General features: G+C 39.0%; 5 protein-coding genes and 1 pseudogene across 6 annotated transcripts; 1 reads left to right on the top strand and 5 right to left on the bottom strand.

Annotated features, from left to right (window-relative positions):
- Positions 1-16: 16 nt before the first annotated feature.
- On the top strand, positions 17-1,294 carry LOC124067106 (gamma-crystallin M3-like). Its single transcript, XM_046404188.1, has 3 exons — positions 17-556; positions 637-876; positions 1,015-1,294. The coding sequence occupies exons 1-3, from the start codon at positions 542-544 to the stop codon at positions 1,291-1,293; spliced, it is 534 nt and encodes a 177-aa protein (XP_046260144.1). The 5' UTR covers positions 17-541; the 3' UTR covers position 1,294.
- A 3,123-nt stretch (positions 1,295-4,417) lies between these two features.
- Positions 4,418-5,205, bottom strand: LOC124066752 (gamma-crystallin M1). Its single transcript, XM_046403499.1, has 3 exons — positions 5,197-5,205; positions 4,810-5,127; positions 4,418-4,693 (listed from the first exon to the last, which is right to left on the bottom strand). Exons 1-3 carry the CDS (start codon positions 5,203-5,205, stop codon positions 4,418-4,420), a joined length of 603 nt encoding a protein of 200 aa, XP_046259455.1.
- Positions 5,206-7,408: 2,203 nt separating this feature from the next.
- Positions 7,409-8,237, bottom strand: LOC124066751 (gamma-crystallin M2-like). Its single transcript, XM_046403498.1, has 2 exons — positions 7,929-8,237; positions 7,409-7,701 (listed from the first exon to the last, which is right to left on the bottom strand). Exons 1-2 carry the CDS (start codon positions 8,235-8,237, stop codon positions 7,429-7,431), a joined length of 582 nt encoding a protein of 193 aa, XP_046259454.1. The 3' UTR covers positions 7,409-7,428.
- A 1,819-nt stretch (positions 8,238-10,056) lies between these two features.
- On the bottom strand, positions 10,057-10,839 carry LOC124067098 (gamma-crystallin M2-like). 2 transcript variants are annotated; one of them, XM_046404176.1, is made up of 3 exons: positions 10,831-10,839; positions 10,413-10,668; positions 10,057-10,338 (listed from the first exon to the last, which is right to left on the bottom strand). In XM_046404176.1, exons 1-3 carry the CDS (start codon positions 10,837-10,839, stop codon positions 10,073-10,075), a joined length of 531 nt encoding a protein of 176 aa, XP_046260132.1. In that variant the 3' UTR covers positions 10,057-10,072. The 2 variants fall into 2 exon arrangements, with proteins under 2 accessions (XP_046260132.1, XP_046260133.1); XM_046404177.1 differs by having other exon boundaries at positions 10,057-10,345; positions 10,426-10,668.
- A 573-nt stretch (positions 10,840-11,412) lies between these two features.
- Positions 11,413-13,649, bottom strand: LOC124067108 (gamma-crystallin S-1-like). The gene is made up of 3 exons (XM_046404191.1): positions 13,641-13,649; positions 13,091-13,333; positions 11,413-12,068 (listed from the first exon to the last, which is right to left on the bottom strand). Exons 1-3 carry the CDS (start codon positions 13,647-13,649, stop codon positions 11,796-11,798), a joined length of 525 nt encoding a protein of 174 aa, XP_046260147.1. The 3' UTR covers positions 11,413-11,795.
- A 1,358-nt stretch (positions 13,650-15,007) lies between these two features.
- LOC124066750 lies at positions 15,008-16,263 on the bottom strand (annotated as a pseudogene).
- Positions 16,264-16,555: the final 292 nt, after the last annotated feature.

Below are 16,555 nucleotides of genomic sequence, written 5' to 3'. Positions count from 1 at the left end.
TTTCCCCCAAGAAATGTTTTGCTGTGAAGAAATTGTTGAGCTGTTTGGACACATTTTGGTTGTACTCCATATTATCATACTTCTAAAGTACTCTCTACTCTCTATACAAGACCCCTGGTTTTATGTGTAGTATAGTTTTCATTATAGTATATGGTAATATTAAAATAGATAAAAAAATCTAAACTCTGCATGCTATTATTCTATAAATAAATATTTTAAAGACATAAAAGATCAGAGATAATTCATTTAATAGACCCTTCAAAGAAAGGTATGTTTGTGGAAAACATGGTCTCTGTCATTCAGCAGCAAAAACAATACAAAGCGGGGCCTCTTCTCACAAATGCAACCACCGCAAATCACGATCTGTTGAAGGTCCCTTTGAATTGAACTATACACGGGGCCTCTGCTCCATGTTGCTCTGTCAGGAATTTGAACAATGGGGTCATGTATCCTTTGGGTGCGAGGTCAGGTATAAAAGCAACAGGGGGACATCAAGAAAACTGTGCAGTCATTTTGAGCCAAAACAGTTGTAACTGTAGCCATGACCATGGGCAAGGTGCGTACAAAAATCATTGTGTTTTATAGGATCTGTGATGTGCTGTGATATCAACATAATGGTTTCCTTTTTTTTTTCAGATCATCTTCTACGAGGACAGGAACTTCCAGGGTCGTTCCTATGAGACCAGCAGCGACTGTGCTGACATGTCCTCCTACCTGAGCAGGTGCCACTCCTGCAGGGTGGAGAGCGGCTGCTTCATGGTCTATGACCGCACTAACTACATGGGAAATCAGTTCTTTGTCAGGAGGGGAGAGTATTCTGACTACCAGCGTATGGGCATGAGTGATTGCATCAGGTCTTGCCGTATGATCCCCATGGTACAGTAACTCACTTTTTCCTGTCCATCTGAAATGATGCCTTAGATATATGAAAAAAATATTTAACCTGGTGAAAGCATAATTATCACAGCATTTTGGGAAGGATTTCACAGATTTTTCGTTCATTTCAATTTACAGCACAGAGGCCAGTTCAGGATGAGGATCTATGAGAGGGAGAACTTCGGTGGTCAGATGCATGAGCTGATGGACGACTGCGACAACATGATGGACCGTTACCACATGTCTGACTGCCAGTCCTGCCACGTGATGGACGGCCACTGGCTGATGTATGAGCAGCCCCACTACAGAGGCAGGATGATGTACCTGAGGCCTGGAGAGTACAGGAGCTTCAGGGACATGGGATACAGCGGAATGAGGTTCATGAGCATGAGGCGCATCATGGATTCCTGTTATTAGTGCCCCAGTGTATAAAACCAAGATTTTAAATAAAATCTAGTGATTCTCTTTTAAATGAATTCTGCCATTACTTATTACTGAGTGAACTGAAATTCACACAACTACAACCTAAAGCTGAGGTAAAGAGGTGGTATACAAGGGATTTATTTTGAGTAAATGAAAAAAAAAGGTAATACAACTGTATTTATACCTTTTACTGAAAAAATATTTTCAGCTTTAATTCTACTTTTTTCATAATAATTTAACCAATTTGTCATGAAGTCTTCCAATTTGTTGACAAGTAAAAACATATTAGTCTGATGTAATTTGGAGGAAGTACTAGAATTTCAAAACGGCTGACATTCAGAACAGTTGATCAACATTACAATGTTTGTACTCTAGGAGAATATAAAATGGTGACACTAGCCCATCAGAACTGCACTGTGGCATACAATGGGAAAGGTATGGCATTTTGTTGACTGATAGGGTTTCTGTCCTTTATCAAAGTTTAGTAGATTGAACAATAATAATTTTGTGCAGAGGGTAACAAATTCTTAACATCATCTTCTTTAAATGTGGAGAATTCCAGCATCAAGTTGTAGCTGGAAGTAGCAAGAGGGTTCCAGGTTCGGATCCCAGTCTGAGCCCTTCTGCATGGAGTTTGCATGTTCTCCCTGTCCCTGTGTGGGTTTTCTCCGGGTACTCCGACTTCCTCCCACAATCCCAAAAACATGCACATTAGGTTAATTGGCTACTACATTATACACTATACATTGCCCCTAGGTGTGAGTGTGAGAGTGTATGATTGTCTGTCTTTGTGTGTCAGCCCTGCGATTGACTGGCGACCAGTCCAGGGTGTACCCCGCCTCTCACCCATAGTTAGCTGGGATAGGCTCCAGACCCCCCGCAACCCTGACGGATAAGCGGTATAGAAAATGGATGGATGGATGAGTATTTACTGAAATACATTATGCACGTGAATAGTCACAAATGTTGCTGGCAGCAATAGGTGAAATAGAGGTTACCAAAGCATTCCCATGTGACAGAAAAATCTGAAAAAATGAGTGATTTACAGATGCTTAGGCTTTGATGCCCTAATGAAGTAGTTTTCTGGTGTCCACAACTGAATTGTGAGTGTTGCATGAGAGTGAATTATGTTGTACAGATGAAATATGGAATTAATATTGGGGAAATGTGCTGAATTTACACCCACTATAGTACATGTGATCAGCTTCTACGGTAGCATACTCACCATTGTTTCTATTTATTACAGAATATACAATTTATTATTTGTAACATGTACATGTAACATCAGAGAGAACTTCACTTACACAGAGCTGTATGCTTTTGTCCCATGAATACACAGAGTTTCCCATATATATATAGATGTTGCCATTACTTAATAATAAGTCAACTTGTTGGAAAACATCAGAACTCACGTTTAGGAGAAATTAATATGCGCAATTTGTCATTCGTTGTGACACTCTAAAACTTAATTTTACATAGGCCACACTTGACTGTTCCCTTCATCAAAGCTTAACACTGTCTAAGCTGCATGTGACCATTCTGAATTTTAAAGGCATTCTTAAGAGTAATGTCACTGCCAGTTTAAAGTTAATGTTCACTGTTAATGACCAAGTTTGTAGTTAACTAAAGCAGGCAGGGACACACAAAGAACTAAAAGCTGCTTGAAGTCCAGGTTTCATCTCATCCGGAGTCCAATGACAGGGTTAATGACAAGGGAGCAGGTGAAGTTGGGGAATCAGGAGCTTGCACCCTAAAACACCCCTATACACTACTGTTTCCACAGATCGAGTGACTGCTGCAGCTTAGCCAAGACAGAGCACGGCTGCAGCTTGGGAACTGGTGACGGGTGTAGCTCGGGTACCAGTAACAGCTACATCTTAGGTGCAGGTGATCACTGTAGTACAGGAACTGGAGCTTCCTGCAGCTCAACCTCAGTGGATGGTTGAACCACAGCTACAGGGAATTCTAGACTGCAGAGCAGGAGGAGGTTTTATTTTTATCTTAGCCTCTATTAAATTAAGCCATCTAAGTTACAAAAGGCAGTGGTGTAATAGGATGTATTGTTAACATAATACAAAACAGAACATTGCTTGCATATGGGAGACGTTAAATATATGGCTTTCACTGTGACTAGATATTGAACTAGAGCACCAGCATCTCATCTCTGGCCCAATTTTTATAAAACTTGGTGGGAGGGTGTGGCATGGGCGAAGAATGAACCCAGTAAATTTTTGATCACATCCAAATCACAGGTCCAATACACAAATTAATTTTCACTTTCAATGAGTAGGATTCGGTTGTGGGTTGGCTCCTCAGCAGCTGACTGAGAGTGACTTCAAGTTTATTTATTATTGCGTTTTATTTATTTCGGCAAATATTTGATCTATTTTACTGTTTTGAGCAATTTTGTTGGTTTATTATTCAATTAATGCCATTGCTATTCACCCTGTGAATTGCTCTTAACTGTTTAAATGTTGTTGTAAAATACATTTGTATTGTCTTATCAGCTTGTCAGTCATGTGTAATACTCTTTGAATTGCATGAACCGGTATGAAAGGTACTATACAGAGTATAAGACTGATATAAGTTGTAGATAGCAATGGAATATTATACAAAATATAAGGATGATCATGGTTTATCACAACTTGAATCTAATCTTGATTTGTTTGGATATCAGTCTCATTGGTTATAATAACTGTGCTTACCAAGTTAATTGTTGAGCACTCAGAATGTGGTGATGTCTGAATGACATTACAATTTTGCTCACTTAATCCCAAATCAAAAATTGGACTATTTTGATTAAGCTGTTGGTTTGTTTACAACTTGATTGCCTGAACATTCATGTTTCTTGCCTTTTTCTAACTTTTGTAACTGTACTGCTATGTTAAATCTCTGCAGTTACTTTGATTATTATCTAATAATAGAAGTAATGGCCAAAGCTACAAATATAAGAGACTAAAAAGCCACAAACCCAGTTACATTGAACTGGAATTATATTTATGTATGGGTGAATTTGGGTGAATTGACATTTAGTTGGTTGTTAGTTATTTTAACAGCTAAGGACACACAAAAGAAGCAACAAACATGGTTATGAATTACACATCATTTTTATTTAGGTCTAGCACATATCAGTGATGCGCCTCATGCTCATGAACCTCATTCCGCTGTATCCCATGTCCCTGAAGCTCCTGTACTCTCCAGGCCTCAGGTACATCATCCTGCCTCTGTAGTGGGCCTGCTCGTACATCAGCCAGTGGCCGTCCATCACGTTGCAGGACATGCAGTCGGACATACGGTAACGGTCCATGATGCTGTCGCAGTCGTCCATCAGCTCGTACATCTGACCACCAAAGTTCTCCCTCTCATAGATCCTCATCCTGAACTGGCCTCTGTGCTGTAATATAATACATGAAACATGTAAGTATGTCTATTTCCACGCATTCTAAAATTAAAATTGAGGCAAATTAAAATGTATATAAATCAAAGGGATGTATAAATGAGGGCTCTTACATAGGGGATCATTCTGCAGGACCTGATGGAGTCGAACATCATTCCCATGCTCATCATGCGCTGCATGTCATGATACTCGCCCCTCCTCAGGAAAAACTGCATTCCCATGTAGTTGGGACGCTCATAGACCATGAAACAGCCACTCTCCACCCTGCAGGACTGGCACCTGCTCAGGTAGGAGGACATGTCAGCACAGTCGCTCATGCACTCATAGGAGCGACCCTGGAAGTTCCTGTCCTCGTAGAAGATGATCTGAAAGAGAGAAGAGACAGGAGATCTGGATTTAAGAATCAAAGAGTGTACATAGTAGTGGAAGCCCTAAAACTCACTTATTTTGCTGTGTAAAAACTGTTTTGTTTTGTTTTTCATAATTAAATATCCCATTACCTTGCCCATGATGGTGGTTGAGGTTGTTCCCAGTGGATGGTTCAACTTGCTCTGCCAACTCCATGACTCCAGGGCCTTTTTATACAAAATCCCAGGGGCCACAATGTGTTGTTATTCAAATGTGCAAAGCTGATGAATTAGCAGTATGACTTTTGCTGAACGGGGCCTATAAATGTGTAACAATGGTCCTCCATCCATACATTTCTGGCAGCAGTAATCTGTATTGTCTATTATAAGCATAAGCTTTGTGTGTGTCCCTTTCTCAGTCAGAAGGTTCTCCACGTATGGTCTGACCATCACTAATGGAAAGAGCACGACATTGGGTCACATTTCTGACAAACAAATGAGAAACCCAGAACCCAAACAAATATTTAGTTTGTATAAAGATTTAGACATACTGGCTTTGTAATTTAGTATGTGTTCCCCATGCCAATGACTGATATGTAAATAAAAAATGTTGTTTCACGCAATCTAATGGAAATCAACTGTTTTTAATAGGCAACTTGTACATTTGAGTAGTTTTAATTTACTGTAAAAAGTAATTGGCATGAAAGAGGGCCAGATATATAAAACAGGTGTAAACATGAGAATAATTCCTGCAGACAATAATAGACTGCACCTTATTCAAACTTTTGCAGATTATTTCAGAAATGCCATCGAAACAGCGATGAATGAAAGAAACATTCATCATTTATTCTATAAATTGTTTAAGGGTAGCATTAAATTTTGTTTGCTTTTTTTTTAGGCCGGTATGTACATTTATGGATATCATAAATGTGTATTTTTTTTGTCTTGACAATTTCCCTACTGTGGGACTAATAAGGGATTATCTTATCTTAATTGCAGTGCAATCAATTATATGCACTGGGAGTCATGCATATAAAGATGAGTAATAATGAGTCACATTGCATATTTAAAACAAGTTCATAGATATACAATATATGGGGATATTGAGGAACTTTAGCTCTAAAGTAACTGTTTTTTTTCATGGTCATATAATAACTAATATATGAGGTATGGGAATGTGATTTTTGGGAGGAAAATTCAGACAGCTTACTTATTGTTTAGGTATATTCTTCTGTCACAAACGTTATATAGGTATATTAGACAACATTTAGAATATACTGTGGGGCTGCTATCTCTGTCTCTCTGAACAAATTCCAACAAATGCATCTGACATATTTTGTGGGAGGGAATCCAGTTAGGGGTCATGTGCCAACAACTTTAGTTGGATACCTGCATGAAGGAGGGTTGAGATCAGGGGAGAAAATATAAATCTTCCTAAAGTAGATAGTCACTCCACCAGAAAGAAAGAATTGGGTGGCAGCACCATTGTTCTGCACGACCGCAGTGCATAGGGGATTGGTCATTCTAAATTTGGATACAACAAATAGGGAAGAAAATCACATAAAGTATGCACTGTAGCAAGCAAAGTTGTCATTCACAAATGAGACATTAGCATTCTCCATGCTTTCAAGAACTTTATTTTAAACAATATACATTATTAATTCCCGCTCGTTGCTGCTAGAATAACAATCAACAGTATCAATGCAATTTGTTGGCTGGACAGCCCCAGTTTAACATTGCAACCATTCCTAAAACTACTACCATAGGTAACGATGAAAGTATGACGCTTCCTCTGTTTCTCTTTTCCTTTGATTCATGATTTTTGTCACCCTCTTTCTATATGGTGTTTGGGTGTGAGTGCATGGGTGTGTGTTTGTGACTGAAAGAGGGAGAATCTGGTTCTGGTGTTATGGATCCTGTGCCGCAGGCCATACAGGTTGACAATATCCCACCAAAAAGATTAAGCCTTTGAATTGAGAAATTTAATTAAATATATGTAATTGTAATTAATTATAAGTACCAGTAAGTTATGGGATAATGAAATGTAGCTGCAGCAAAACGTGATGTATATAATATATAATCTATAAGAAAATATGATAAGAATATATTATGTAAGACTATAATAGTTACGTATAGATCTATAATTTATATTCCACAGTGTACAACAGTTAACATAAATTATGGAGGCTCACCCTTCTTGTACCGTATTGTTAAGGAAGAAGTACAATTAAAAAAATAAACCTTTTAACTTTTTGTTCAAAGCAAGTAGCCATTCAAAGCCAGTTGTTAACAAATCAATGAAAACACATTCACAAAGGAGGTTAAAAATTTAAAATCTTTAATAAACAAAGGGTTTGATATTTACAGCAAGGTTTCGCTTGATGGCTAAAATTCTGTGACCCTCCTGAAGGATCCAACGATGGCGCAGGTGGCGCACCAGTCGCGGTACCTCCTGTACTCTCCAGTTCTCAGGAAGTACTGTCTGCCTCGGTAGTTGGGGTACTCATAGAAGATCCAGTAGCCATTCATAACATTACAGGAGTAGACATGGCGGTGATGGAAACGGTCAGACACACAGGGACAGTCATCCATGAACTCCATCATGTGACCACTGAAATCGGGCTTCTCATAGATGCGCAATCTGTAGGAGCCTCTATACTGTGGGGTCAAAATAAAAAGGGTTACACCAAATGATGATATGTCTTCTGTAACCACAAATTTACAACAAATCAAACTTAACAATGGACATTGTTTAGACCAAAAGATTCTTAAATGGAAGATTACTTAGTATTTATTAAGTAAGACAGACTTTCTTAAAAGAGCATCGAGCTATGCCGAAATTTCTTTCTGTCCTTGCCTTCTTTGACTTTACAAATACCACTTACCACTGGGATCATCCGGCATGAGCGGATACAGCTGCTGAAGCCCATCCACCTCTGGTAGTCAGGATACTCTCCCCTCCTCATGAAATACTGGTGACCCATAAAGTTGGGCCGTTCATAGATCATGAAGCAGCCACTCTCCACCCTGATGGAGTTGCAGCGGCTGAAGTATGAGTGAAGGTCTGTGCAGTCATTGCTGCACTCATAGCTCCGACCCTGGAAGTTCTTGTCTTCGTAAAAGATAATCTGGTGGAATACAAAAGTGTCATCAGTTGTATTGGGTGAACTTTTCCCAGTGATATGTTTCAACATCTTCAGAATTCAGCTCTGTGTTCAAGACAAAAAACACACTGAGAGCAAAATTACATTTAATGTGAGCAGAGAGGAAAAATGGTGCTTACCTTGCCCATGGTCACCGTTGGAGAGATTCCCCATGTTTTCAGGGCTTTTTATACTACCTCTTGACAAACAAAGTATTGTTATTCAAATTCTCTCATAGTTATAATTGAAGGCTACTGGCACATGTTTACCTTTTTGTTGGAGCACAACATTGGGTTGGAAATATGGATTTGTATTTGAAAAAAAAGGATAAATAATTAACTGGTTTGGTGTTTTGACTTGCATGGACAAAGGAAAAGACTAGTATGGTATCCACACATCCAGTGGACAATGGCTGCAGAACAATATGGAACAGCCCTTTTGCATTAAATATGTTGCGTAACAGAGTGGGTAGCCATACACTCTCCCTAATGCTCTACCTGAGCAACCCCACCGTATGCAAATTTGTAAGTGTATACTGTGTTGTCGCTCTGTATGCTACACTGAACATTGAGATATTATAAAGATTTATGCATTTTTACAATATCCCACATACACACACGTGTGTGTGTAATGTTATGCTTCTGTCAATGTTTCAATGTGTCAAGAATTTCCCTCCAGGGATTAATAAAGGAATTCTGATTCTGATGTTTGCTTCATTTATGTAACATTATTAATCACTGTGTCTTGTCTGTTCATTTACAATTACTTTCCATGGTGTGTGTGTGTGTGTGTGTGTGTGTGTGTGTGTGTGCATGTGTGTGTCACGTAGTATTAACCCTGTCTTCAAATGTAAACTTGTATGTATCTCTACATCCTGCTGAGGTTGTTACTGATGTTTGATATCAATGTTTTAATATTATCTAGTAATGAATTTTGTATTATCATGTTGTTATGAATGTGAAATATTTAAAGCAAAAGATATTAGGAACACTTGAAATACAAACAACTTTTATCTCTGGGTTTTTTGGGTTTTTGTTTGGTTTGCTTTTTGGTTTGATTGTTTTGTTTTTTGCTAAATATAATACAACCATGAACATAATGTGTTCTCATAATGTGTAGGTGTATTTTAAGATATTCGAAAGGTGGGGTAGGTTAATGTTCATCATAAAAATGTAATATGGCATTTTTATTACGGCAAATTTATTATTATTATTTTATTTTTCATTTTTGTTCATGGTGTTGAAACTGCCTTCATGCTGTTCATCTACAAATATGTGCTAATACGATGTCCTGCTTTACTAGATCCATCCTGAACTTTTACCATTTATCTCCTATTCTGTAATTTGCTTCTGAGTCCATCCAGAATTACTGAATTTGTAACATTAAGATTACCTTTACGTGACAGTTTCCTGTCTCACAAAAGTCTGTGATGCTGCTCTTTACGTTTTGTGTTAAATGTATGGATAAATTCTGCCAACATACAGAGCAGATAATCCTATTGGGGGCACAAAGTGGGAGAGGGCAACTGTAGCATTGTTTGGTATGGTACGTCTAAACATAGAGGAGATTAAACTAGAGTATACAAGCTACAGAAGCAATAGCTGAAACACTTATTAGCCCAAGGGTGCCAGGCTGTATATATTTTTTTTCTCTACTGTAACAATCAACCAAGGGAATAAAAATCTATACTAATAAGTTTAGGAGTATTTTACAAAAATATAATAAGGCTTTGTAGTGATTATTTTTCTAATGACCCAAGGGCCATTTTTGAGGCAACAAACCACACAGAATAAAACATTAATGTTTTATTAAGCTGTTAAAGTTTATTGGGAAAACAGACAAACTCACTGAAAGATGTGTTTAAGCAAAGCTTGAGCTTCAGTTAATCAGAAGTCAATGATTCTTCTAATGGAACTGACTCTAGGGCTGATGCCTCCCCAGTCGCTGTATCTCCTGTACTCTCCAGGCCTCAGGTAGTATACTCTGCCCTTGTAGTTGGGTTGATCATACAGCAGCCAGTGGCCATCCATCACATTACAGGAGTTGAAATCAGACATGCTGAGGCAATCCTGGACATTTGGACAGTCCTCCACTAGCTCATGCATCTGGCCGGCCATGTCAAAGCGTTCGTAAAGCCTCATCCTGTAGGAACCTTGGTACTGGCACAGAATGGAGAAATCTGTTACTAAATCTGGGACAATAATATATCACACTGATATCCCCTACCCCTAAGCTGTACCTGTGGGATCATACGGCAAGATCTGACACAGTCATTCATTCCAATCGCACGCTGGTTATCGGAGTACTCTCCTCTTCTCAGGTAGTACTGATTGCCCATGTAGTTGGGCCTCTCATAGATCATGAAGCAGCCACTCTCCACCCTGATGGAGTTACATCTGCTGAAATAGGTGTGAAGGTCGGCACAGTCGCTGCTGCACTCATGAGAACGCCCTTGGAAGTTTCTGTCTTCATAGAATATGATCTGCAAATGCAATCATATTACATGCACAAAAATATTTTTCATCTTAAGCACGTGGTTGAGTTGAGCGCAGATACAAAAACTCAAGACTCAAACTCAAAAATCTCAAGAATTAATCGGTAAAATACAGCTGTGAGTAAAACCATAACATTTCATTTTCTTTACCTTTCCCATGATTATGTTGGCATCAGAATGTATTACCAGTCAATGCTGTCCATGAGCCAAGCCACTGTGCTTTATAAAAAAAATAGAAAGAAAAGACAGCTGTGTGATTGCACAGCATAAAGTATTGTCATTCAAATATATCCCTCACACTGATGATGGATCGGGGGTAGCGGTTTGTGGCTGGGAAAAATCTGTTTATGTATAGATGACTCTTGGTGTGTGATGAGTTATTGTTCTTTCCTCCATGTTCATCACAATTTCCCCCCAGAATATGCCACTGTACAGTAGACTGATAGCATGTGTACTGCATCAGCAAGATTAAATTGATATTTAATAGGGCTGACACATAATAATCTGTATAATGTATCAACTTTTTTTAATGTGGAACAGACATGGGACAGAAATTTCTGAGGTAGAACATGATGTTAAATCATACTTCATATGAAAGATATACATACATCTTTTACTAATCATAGATCAGACATTATCAATGCAGTTGTACAAGAGTGTATATACTTTCTAGACTTATATACTAGCACTTATATATATCCTATATATATGCTTATAAAATACAAGTCCCAGACATATGGTTTTTACAATTCATGCTGTGTTTTTGAATGTTCTCCTCATAACTAATGAACTATAAAGACTCCATTTTGTATTTGCTTTATTATCATGGTGAGTGATCAAGAACAGGTCCAAAAATTGTTGTTGTTTTGCGTGCTGTTGATAATATGGCGAGCACTTTGCAATGAGTCTCTTTTTAGTCCATCCTAATATCTTATCCCAATTAATATTTTAAATGCGTTTCAGGACAGAAAAAAATTCTGTCTTAATCCTTTAAGTAAAATAATCAAATATTGCCAAAAACAGTCACTGAGCCTCATGCACAGTATTTTGTATTTTCTATAGAGGCTATTTTCTGAGCATGATCTCCACACAGCTCTGGGATTGTTCAAAAAAGATCAGTAGTCCATGATGCGTCTGATGGAGCCAACCCTGGCGTTCCTGCCGCCCCACTCACTGAACCTCTTGTACTCTCCTGGCCTTATCAGGTACATCCTGCCCCGGTAATTTGGGTGCTCATAGAAGAGCCAGTTGCCATCTGTCACATTGCAGGAGAAGATGTCATTTATGTGGAAACGGTCCATGACACTAGGACAGTCGTCTGCCAGGTCCATCACCTGACCCCCAAACTCAATCCGCTCATACAGGCGCATGTTGAACGACCCAGGCTCCTGGTTTTGCATGAAAGAGAGGAATCATTAGCAAAGTACATGGCCATGTTTAGGATTTTTTTTTTTTTAATAATAGATGTGCTATTTACAGTATAGCTGCAGGTGTGACATTCCATTTTAGATAAGCTGTCCAGCGAAAGTCAGTTGGTTAGTCCACCACTTTTGTCCAGACTAAAATAACTGAAATATCACTGATGAATAAAAATACTGTAAAGACAATCCCAGTCCCTAGAGGATGAATCCAAGTTTCTTTGGTGATGTCCTGACAGCATGAGATTAATATTTGTGATTGTGTAAATGAAATATCTTAATACAATTTTGTCACGACTGTAATCACTCGATGTCCTCAATGTGTAAATTTCTTATGGCCACAATAAAACTTAATGACATTCTTATCCGCCGCAGTTGTTATATGTGCTTACTGCTAATCAGCAAGTGTTAGCATGCTGACAAAGTAAATTAAGATGGGTAACATGGTGAACATTGTCTACCTGTTCAGCAGCATCATGTTAGCCTTATCACTGTGAGCAGGTTAGCGTGCTCATTGCCTTCTTTTTGCTCAAATCACTGCCTAAGGACAGTCTCACAGAGCCATTAGCGTGCCTGTAGACTTTGCAGTTGTTAGACCACAGTTACAAATAGCCACACATTTTAACAGCAGTCTAGCCACAAATCTGGTGAGCAGATGCTTAGAATGTGGGCTAGCTATTTAACATTGTGATAGAATACAGGAAAATCAAATATGACCTACTATATATGACATTCCCATCTGTGCAAAATATAATAACTGCCCTGCATTTTTATGCCATTGGATCTCAAGTCAAATAGCAGTGAACTAGAATTATGAAACTCCAATGCAAATGTAAATTATTAAGGATTAACTGCTCAGAAAAAGAAATCTGCAACAAATCAAACATAGTGACATGATGATAACATAATTTCATAAAATTGTATAGCTCGATATATAATTGAACTAACGAATGTGTTGAAGTTCTTGGCCTTGCACAGAACTAGTAGCTCACCATGGGAATGAAGTGACAAGACCTGACAGAGTCACTGACGCCCATCCAGTGATGAAAGTCAGGATAGTCTCCTCTCCTCAGGTAGTACTGGTTGCCACAGTAATTGGGTTTTTCGTAGATCATGAAGCTGCCGCTCTCCACCCGGATGGAGTTGCAGTGGTTCAGGAGGCACATCAGGTCTGCACAGTCGCTGCTGCACTCAACATGGCTTCCAGAGAAGTTCTTGCCCTCGTAGAAGATGATCTAGACATGGAAATTGTAAGGTAATTAAGTTTTTTGCTTAATTTATATTGATCCGCTGAAAAACCTGCTCAGCACAAAGAAATACAGTACATTTTAATGCTTTACTGGCAGTTTCTTGTTTTGTAGTTTCATCATTCCACTTTCTCTTCTTTTAATTTGAGAAAAAATAAAAACATTAATGACTAATATAGGTGTTAAAGAATTCAAAAGAAAAACTTGAGGGCCCTGTCATGTAGCAACATGAACAGCCTACTGTCATCTACGCCCTGCGCTCTCGGGAGTGTGTGCTAGGCGCTGTGATGTTTACCTTCCCCATGCTGCCCGGTTTGCCTGCCCTGTGCCTTGCCCGGTGTGATCCATCGAGCTCTTTGAAGACTCCCACCTGTCACATATATAGTGAATGAGAAATGCAGACACTGCATGTGCCATTCATATTGTAATAGCCAGGAATCTTTGGTATTTGTGCCTCTGTGTTATCCTGAAAAGATAAAGAATTTAAGAGTTATGTTTGTCAGGTGAGAACTGACAGGTTGTTTGGAGTTGGTCTTGTGTTGTGGCAGGAGGGTTTTGTATGAGACGGTCTTGAATGGTCACTGAATGGATGGTGTTTTTTGTACTACTCTGAAAATTATGCCATGGTCTTTATTATGTAGTTCAGGCTTAAGCTTATTATCAGAACTGTTTCCAAAGTTCAGTTTTAATTTGCAGTGGTAATGTCACATTACCACTTAGCTGTCTTTTGTCTGAATTGTTTTAGGATTATATGATTGAGAGTTCCGTTGTAATACCTTTAAATTGTACTACATTTAAACACTTACATTAATTCACAGTGTTATGACTGGGTACACAATGAGTATTTGTGTTTTCGAGTTAGTTTGACATTGCATTATTAGTATTTTCATCATTTGATCACAAATGTCTGGTGGGGAGGATAATTTCTGTTTTAAGATTCTTAAGATTAGGGAATGAGACATGAGACTCAACCATCAAGCACTGATTTTTTTAAGAAACTCCTGTGCATACAATATATCTTTAACATGATGTTAGATGTAAAGTAATCTAAGAGAAACAATTTCATTTAGTAGCTATTATGGAGATTTTTATTAATATCACCCCTGCGACCCCGCATCGATAAAGTGGTATAGAAAATGTATGGATGAATCATATCACATGATCTCCATCAGCATATTTTTCTAAGCAGTTTAAGGAAATCCTTGTCTTGCCATAAACACTTAGGAACTTCACTCTTTGAAATGAAATATTTCCTGACAAGTGTGCAACCTCTATATGCTGATGTAGGTCATGTGATATGATCAAAAGCTCCAGAAGAGTACACTGACCTTGTGGTGAGATTGTCTAAAGGCAAGTCTAAAGATAGACAGCACATGTGTCAATGAAAAGTGAGAGACAGGTAGAAAGACTTCATTTCATTTCTCCAAGAGATAACGCTTGAGTCTCAGTGTGGTAAGTGTCAGTGCTTTCAGTATTTTATTCAATCCTCCGATGAGAGTCAGGATGTCGGACCATGACCCCATCACATCCTCATGGGAAAGCATGCCCTCCAAACGCAGAGAGCAAGAACAAAAGTGAATACACTTGAGCACTGACGCCATTTTATTCAGCGTGTGAGACAAGGCGAAGAGCAGACATTTCAAAAGAATCGTTTTTCTGTCTTTAGAGATCCATGATTCGCCTGATGGAGCCAACTCTGGAGCTGTTGCCCCTCCATTCGCTGAAGCTACTGTACTGACCAGGCCTCAGGTAGTAGTGACGTCCTCTGTAGTTTGGCTGCTCATACATGAGCCAGTGGCCATCCATCACATTGCATGAGTTGAAGTGGGAGATGTGGAAACGGTCCATGAGGTTAGGGCAGTCATTTGTCAGCTCCATCATATCACCTGCCATGTCGAAATGCTCGTACAGCCTCATCCTGAAGCTGCCACTGTGCTACAGAGGACAGGAAGGTCACGGGGTCACATTTCAACAAAAGTCAAATGTTCTTTTAAGGGACTATCCTATTTTTCACATCCTTCTGAGTTATAAATCTCCATGTCAAAAGTTAAGTATGCTGTATTCATAGCAAATACCGGTTAAGAAATAGTTTGAGGTTTTAGGGTAAGAGGTTTGATTAGCTTAGCTTAATTTATCTAAGCATAAATACCAGAAACAGGGGAAAACAGCCAGTTAAGCTTCATCCAGTGGTAACAATATACAAATTCAAGCCCTTGTTGAAGTCTTTGCTGGCTGCTTGACAACTCGCTGCAGTCTTGAGAAAGTGTGGCACATGTCTCCTTGTAAAATCAGCGTTTTTAGGAAATTGCTTAAATATTCCTTAAATTATGATGTAAGGGAAGGTGAGGAGCAGAAGTAACAATTACAACTTCTATTCTTTAAGGTTATTTTTCTGTGGACATCTGACCATCATTTCCTAATATAAACATTTAGAGACATGTTAAGATATACAGTTAAGGTTAATATGCTAATTTGTGTCCAGCATAATTTGGATAATGTCAGCTGGGAAAGATAAAAATCTTTTTTAACAGAAGGACTTACTGTGGGGATCATGCGGCAGGACCTGACACAGTCAGTGAAGCCAGACATGCCCATGTAGTCAGGGTACTCTCCCCTCCTCATGAAGCACTGGTTTCCCATGTAGCCAGGACGGTCATAGATCATGAACATGCCACTCTCCACCCGGATGGAGCGGCAGCGATCAAACATGGAGTGCAGGTCGGTGCAGTCACTCATGCACTCATAGTGACGGCCTCCAAAGTTTCTGTCCTCATAGAAGATAATCTGATGGAGCAGAATAAATCAGCTTGTCACATTCAGCTCATTTCTGACACTTGTTTTATTAAATGAGAGCCTGCGATGCCTTATTGGACATCATCTTCATTTGTAATGTAAAGCTGGACACAAACCTTTCCCATGATGGCTGTATCTGTTGTTCAGAATATTTACTTTTTTTTTAACCAAAGGTAGAGCCCATCTTTATATACATAACCCTGTGGGAGCAGGTGCTGCCATGTGTGTTGTTATTCAAATGAGCCCTGGTGTCAGCAAAAACTCTACAGGAGTCTTCCCACTCCTGTTTGTCACAACCTCTGTGAGAGTTAACTGACACTGTGGGACTTCTAGCAAGAGCCACAGAGAGGACAGGCACTGGAACAGTCAGTGCTGAGCCCTTTTACTCATCTTCTGTTTGTGTCAAATGTGATACAT

Source organism: Scatophagus argus, chromosome 11, assembly GCF_020382885.2.
Source record: "Scatophagus argus isolate fScaArg1 chromosome 11, fScaArg1.pri, whole genome shotgun sequence".
NCBI classification, from domain to species: Eukaryota; Metazoa; Chordata; class Actinopteri; family Scatophagidae; genus Scatophagus; species Scatophagus argus.
This window is presented reverse-complemented; position numbering and strand designations above follow the sequence as displayed.

Bases quoted from the DNA above. Each gene is read 5' to 3' on its own strand.
- LOC124067106 (XM_046404188.1), top strand. The intron at 877-1,014 runs GTACAGTAACTC...TTCAATTTACAG, and splicing joins CTTGCCGTATGATCCCCATG to CACAGAGGCCAGTTCAGGAT.
- LOC124066752 (XM_046403499.1), bottom strand. The intron at 4,694-4,809 runs GTAAGAGCCCTC...ATTATATTACAG, and splicing joins CCTGCAGAATGATCCCCTAT to CACAGAGGCCAGTTCAGGAT.
- LOC124066751 (XM_046403498.1), bottom strand. From the start codon at position 8,237: ATGTTGAAACATATCACTGGGAAAAGTTCACCCAATACAACTGATGAC. The intron at 7,702-7,928 runs GTAAGTGGTATT...TTGACCCCACAG, and splicing joins CATGCCGGATGATCCCAGTG to TATAGAGGCTCCTACAGATT.
- LOC124067098 (XM_046404176.1), bottom strand. The intron at 10,339-10,412 runs GTAGGGGATATC...GCCAGTACCAAG, and splicing joins CCCACAGGTACAGCTTAGGG to GTTCCTACAGGATGAGGCTT.
- LOC124067108 (XM_046404191.1), bottom strand. The intron at 12,069-13,090 runs GTGAGCTACTAG...ATGCAAAACCAG, and splicing joins CTTGTCACTTCATTCCCATG to GAGCCTGGGTCGTTCAACAT.